At 44.5% G+C, this 5,735-nt stretch overlaps 1 protein-coding gene across 4 annotated transcripts in view; it reads right to left on the reverse strand.

Moving 5' to 3' along the window:
• The window catches only part of PACSIN2 (protein kinase C and casein kinase substrate in neurons 2), a 132,782-nt gene that overhangs the window by 29,614 nt on the left and 97,433 nt on the right, over window positions 1-5,735 (reverse strand). For all 4 annotated transcript variants that reach the window (XM_019515728.1, XM_019515729.1, XM_019515730.1 and 1 more), the window contains exon 7: window positions 542-662. In XM_019515728.1, coding sequence (XP_019371273.1) covers window positions 542-662 — 121 coding nt within the window. The remainder of the gene's footprint in view (window positions 1-541; window positions 663-5,735) is intronic.

Here is a 5,735-nt window from a genome sequence, read left to right on the forward strand (position 1 = left end):
GAGTAAATACAGCATTTTTCTTTCAGCAGCAAAGTACTTACCTGAATGCTGGCTGAAAAGGAGTCCTAATTAAAAAGTTAACATACACAAGATGTTTAAATGGGGGTGAGAACAGATGTACCAGGTAAATTCTGGTTTACAACATCACCTATAAAACTGACTCATTTTAAGCCTGCAGAAAGCTGTTTACAAGGTTGATACAGTGATCAGGTCAGAGAAATAGCAGGGTAACTCTGTGTCCTGGACAGTGGCAATGCACAGGGTAGTGTTAACTGCTGCAGTGCCAATAGTAGTGGCATGTCCAGCTGCCACTATAGTGGTAGCTGTTTTTGTGCCCCCTCCCCAAAAAGGCAACATCTGGGACTAGAAGTGCCCTGATCTTCATTACCCCTCTGCACCCCCCACTTATACTACTGCAAAAAAATCTAAAAGGGAGACAAAGACTTTTTAAAACTTTACAAAACCAGTTTCCTAAGGTCAACAAATTAAAGAACAGAATACAATAAAAAACAGCTTTTAAAACAAACTATTAAGTTTTTACCTCAAACTGAGGCCAATTCATAGACATCCCAGGACCTTGATTAGCTCTGAACCACCTAAGGTCTTCAACAGCATCTGCTGCTTTGATGTTCTGCTCCAATTCACGGTAGATATTTTTGTAACTACAAGATATATTAAGGTATAAATTAGAAATCTGGTAAGTGTACTAATCAAATAGGAAAATGTATGTTTTATCATGTTTTCTGATGCATAACACATAACCAACTACTATATGGAATAGGACACAGCTGCTAAATAATGTGCAGAACTTAACAGGAACAGTTAAAGGGGGAAAAAAGCAGATAGGGCAGGGTGGCACTTTATACACCAGCTTGTTCAGAGGCATGAACTTTCATAGGCTATAGACCACTTCATCAGATGTTATGAATGAAATTTTATTCATAGTGTCTGACAAAATAAGCTATAGCCTATGAAAGCTTATGCCTCTCTGAACAAATTAATCTAATCTGTTCTGCCTTACTTCAGGCTAACTTCCTCTCTCTATTCATAGTTTAAAAAAATAAAATAAAATAAATGCAAAAAGCTATTTGGATAAAATATTTAGCTTTAAATAACTCAAGAGATTTTGGGGCGTTTCTGAAGCACTCTGTATGTAAACATGATGTTAGAAATGTGACATACAGGACACCTAGCCACTTTAATTAAAATGTCTGCAGTATCTTGTGTATTCAGCATCCTGTGTTTCAAAATGGCAGTGGAGGCGCTTTAACTAAAACTTGTTTGGCAAGCATTCTATTCAACAAGCTTCAGTTAAAACACCCCTGCTGCCATTTTGAAACGTGGGACACTAAATACAGAAGATGCTGCAGCACGCTGGAATATTCTGATTAGAACGCTCCAGCAAACTAATCAGAACATGTCAGAGCACATGTAGAAGTTCACTTATTGACATATAAATTATAATACACATTTAACTCCATATGTAAATCCTCATTTTTAATATTGCCTAAAAACATTCCAAGATTTTATGCATGCTGGCCTAAAAGACAATGTTTTCCCTAGAACAAGGACAGGCAAAGTCTGGCCCATGGGCTGGATCAGGCCCGCGGCAGACTTCATTTCCCAACAGCCCCTGCTTGCATTTCCAAGAAGACCCCACAAACAGTGGCTCCATGACAACACAGGGCCAGGGTTTCTGTGGAGACCAACCCCAGCAATGCTGGCAGGGTGTGCAGCTGGGTGGAGAGTTGCTCCAGGGCTAGGATCGTGCAGTGGTAATAGCATGGTTTGGAGCTGGGGCACAGTTGTGATCCACTGCCCGCATGCCTCAGGCAGGGGCATGCAGGCAATGGATCGTGGCTCTTCCCCAGCTCTGGACCATGCTATCACCACTGCAAGATCCCAAGCCCCAGCTGCAGAGTAGTTCCCTGCCCAGCTGTGCGTCCTGCTGGTCAGTGCTGCTGGGGCTGGTGTCCATGGCCCTGCACTGTCACGGTCCTGCTGTTTCTGGGGTCTCCATGGATACTGGCTGCAGTGACATGGGCAGGGGCTGCTGGAAAATGGTCCAGCCACCGACCATATTTGCCTTTTGCCCACCCCTGCCCTAGAAGGTTACAGCATTGCAATGTAAAACTAATGAATTCTTATATGCATAGACCAAACCATAATAAAATCAAATCAGTAGCCAATACAGGGTTTTCCTACATATCCTATGCTGTCACATGCACAGGTCTGATTTAAACATCTTTAAATACTGTATTTTCATTTCTTACCATGGGAAGCTATTTTGAAGTGCGACAGATTTACTTTTAAAATCCTTTTTTTTTTTTTTTAAACAACAAATTCCATGGGGAGAAAGATGAAAAAAGATCTGACATATTCCCTTTAGTAATTGTAGCCATTACTCTTGAGTTTCATCTAAATATTTCTTTCCTCTTCTGCAGTCTTCAAATAGATGCAGACTATGAAACAGGCAAACTAGTAAGAGATCCACTTAGGGTCCATTTACATTTTTGCTACAGTTAAGGACTCTGGCCCTCAGACTACACTGGGTCATGCCAAGCTGTAGACATCCAGCTTACAACTTGCCAGTGAAGGGGGAACCTGGGATCATGATCCTGCCCCCCCCCACCCCCACACTGGTAAGTAGAAAGGGTGCAACTGGGGATCTGATCCCTGATCCCCCCAAAAAACCAAAGATCACACTTCCTACCATGCATCATCAGCAGCAATCCCTTCCAGTCGAAGATGTCTGCCTTCCATGACTTAAAAAAAAAAAAAAAAAATCGGTGGGTCCGAAGATGGCTGACAAGGCCAGTCCAGAAACAACAGGTTCTATTGCAACTTGGGCACATGTTTCTATGTGGGGTGGATGGCTATGGATTCCTGATTTGGTCCATGACATGCTGCTGTTCCCACTTTTCCATCTCCTGTTGTCATTGTGAGGTTTCAAAGTACCGAGATCCTTGCAATAGACTCTTCCTCCATTTGGGATGGTCCTGGGCAATAGCCACCCACAAGTTGATGTCAATTCTGCATTTTTTCCAAGATGGCCTTGAGGACATCTTTGAAGCACTCTCTCTATCTTCCTCGAGTGTACGCCTTGACTGAGCTTGGAGAATAAAACTTGCTTCAGAAGTCTGGTGTCAGACATCCAAATGACACAGCTGGCTCAGCAAAGTTGATGTTGGATGATCATTACCTCAATCCTCATAGTGTTTGCTTGTGAGATGATGCTAACATTGGTGCATTCGTCTTCCCACTGTATTGAAAGCATCTTCCATAGGCAGCACTGACGGTGCTTCTCCAGCTACTTGAAGTGTCTCCTGTACATTGTGCATGTCTTGGCTTCATAGAGTAAGGTGGGGATCATGACTGCTTGATAAACCATGAGCTGGGTTTCAAATTCAATGTCATGATCTTTGAACACCCAAGTCTTCAGGTGTTTGAAGGCTGCACTTGCACATTTTAGGCGATGTTGGATTTCTTTGTTGATGTGAGCCTTCTGCAAGAGATGGCTTCTGAGGTTCAGGAAATACTCAACATTCTCCAGAGTCTTGGTGCAAATCTGAATTATCGCAGCTTGTTGATGGAGGACCTTAGTCTTCTGAATGTTAAGCATCAGTCCCATTTTCTTGTATGCCTCAGTAAAGGCATCAATGATTGCCTGACGGTCTGCTTCCAAGTGAGCACAAACTACAGCATCATCAGCCTACTGCAGCTTGATGACTGAGGTCAAGGTTTTGGCTTGGAGTTGGCTGAGATTAAACAGTTTACCATTCATTCAGTAGTTTAGCCCCACTCCAACTGGAAGCTTGCTGCTGGTCAGATGTAGCATCGCAATAAGGAATATTTTCTACCATGCATGTGTGGCATAGCAGGAGGTGTGATTGCTGGGATCACAGATCAGATCCTATGGCACCTTTAAATTAATATATTAGGCCAGGGGCCCAATATATTTATAACTCATCCACAAAACCCTTGTTTTGCCCCTCTTGCAAGTTACTTTTTCATTTGCTTTTCTTTCTACATTCCTCTAATAACCACTTAACCTCCAAGTGGATAGCAGAAAACTTTGCCATCATCTACATATTAGAAAACAGAAAAATAGGCTATTTTAAAAGCAAGACAGAATTTTATTGGTGTCTGTCACATGCTACTCCTGATACACAAGGAGGGAAAAAAATAGAGAGACTAAAACCATATTTAACTGAACAGAGATCCCTCAATCCCTCCCCACCACCAAGATCTGTTTCTTGAGAGGGACAGACCCAAGTGGTCAAAAGGTTTTACACTAAAAGTAAAACAGTCACAACCTGATGTGGACAGACCAGCAAAAAGCACCTTTACATAAAAAAGTCTGACATATGGGGTGATATACAGGAGAAGATGAAGGAAGTAAAAGCCTCATGACCTTTGATAGTCTCAAGCCCTCAGATTTGACCTCCTCAATTGTGGACAGGGGCAAAGCAAAAAAAAATATTCCACAGGCGCTAGAAGATATTCATTTAATGGTGCAATGGGATCTGATTCCTGATTCCAACAATCACACCTCATGCCCTGCATGTGTGGGGAACCTTTCCCTGATCCCAGGGTTCCTGTGCACTGGGAGGTCTAAAACCTGTGCTTACAGCTGGGCACATCAGGATCTTTAAAAACCAGTATGGGCAGCCTACTTGTATGCACAGATTTTAGACGGTCTCAAGATTTGGGAGAGGCTTCCTGATCACGGGCTCCCAGTATTCTGTGACCTTTAACCCTGGCATGTACAGCCCAGCAGGGCTGCAGGTGCAGCTCTGAAAGTGGTGCATAGAGGAGAGAAGCTGACCCAACAAATTAAAAGCTCCTTGGCAGTTGCAGGGCAAGGTAGTTAACGTGCTGGGCTGTGTGAAAGACCAGGGGAGCCTCCAGAGCAACCCAGAATTTTAAAGTGCCTGGCCCTGTAGCTCCTGTAGCAGCTGTGGGGCAAGACAGGAAAGGCTGTTGGGTGCAAGGATTGCAGGGAACCTTGCAATCTGCTCCCATGGCAGGCCATTTTCCAGATCAGGACCAGGGCTGCCCTGGTTCCAATGCCAACCCTGACAACTCTCTCACCCTGTTCTTATTAAGAAACTAGGGGACTGTGGTATCGACACCCACACAGTCAACTGGGTCGTCAACTGGCTGGAGGGCCGCACCCAGAGAGCAGTAGTAGATGGGTCATTTTGACCTGGAGGGATGTGGGCAGTGGGGTTCCGCAGGGCTCAGTCCTCAGGCCCGCACTGTTCAACATCTTCATCAGTAACTTGGACAAGGGGATAAAAAGCACCCTGTTCAAATTTGCTGATGACACTAAGATGTGGGGGGATGTGGGCATGCTAGAAGGGAGGAATAGACTGCAATCGGACCTAGACAGGTTACAAGGGTGGGCGGATGAGAATAGGATGGGATTCAACACCGACAAGTGCAAAGTGATGCACCTGGGGAAGAACAACCGGCACCATACCTACAGGCTGGGGAACTCCCTTCTTGCCAGTACAGAGGCGGAAAAGGATCTTGGAGTCATCATTGACTCCGAGATGAACATGGGCCGGCATTGTGGAGAAGCAGTCAGGAAGGTCAACCGTACCTTGTCATGCATCCACAGATGCATCTCAAGCAGGTCCAAGAAGGTGATACTCCCCCTCTATGCAGCACTGGTCAGGCCGCAGCTGGAGTACTGCGTCCAGTTCTGGGTGCCACACTTCAAGAGGAAA

The sequence above is a fragment of the Gavialis gangeticus genome, unplaced genomic scaffold (assembly GCF_001723915.1).
Source record: "Gavialis gangeticus isolate Ggan-Ray unplaced genomic scaffold, GavGan_comp1, whole genome shotgun sequence".
In the NCBI taxonomy this organism is placed as follows: Eukaryota; Metazoa; Chordata; order Crocodylia; family Gavialidae; genus Gavialis; species Gavialis gangeticus.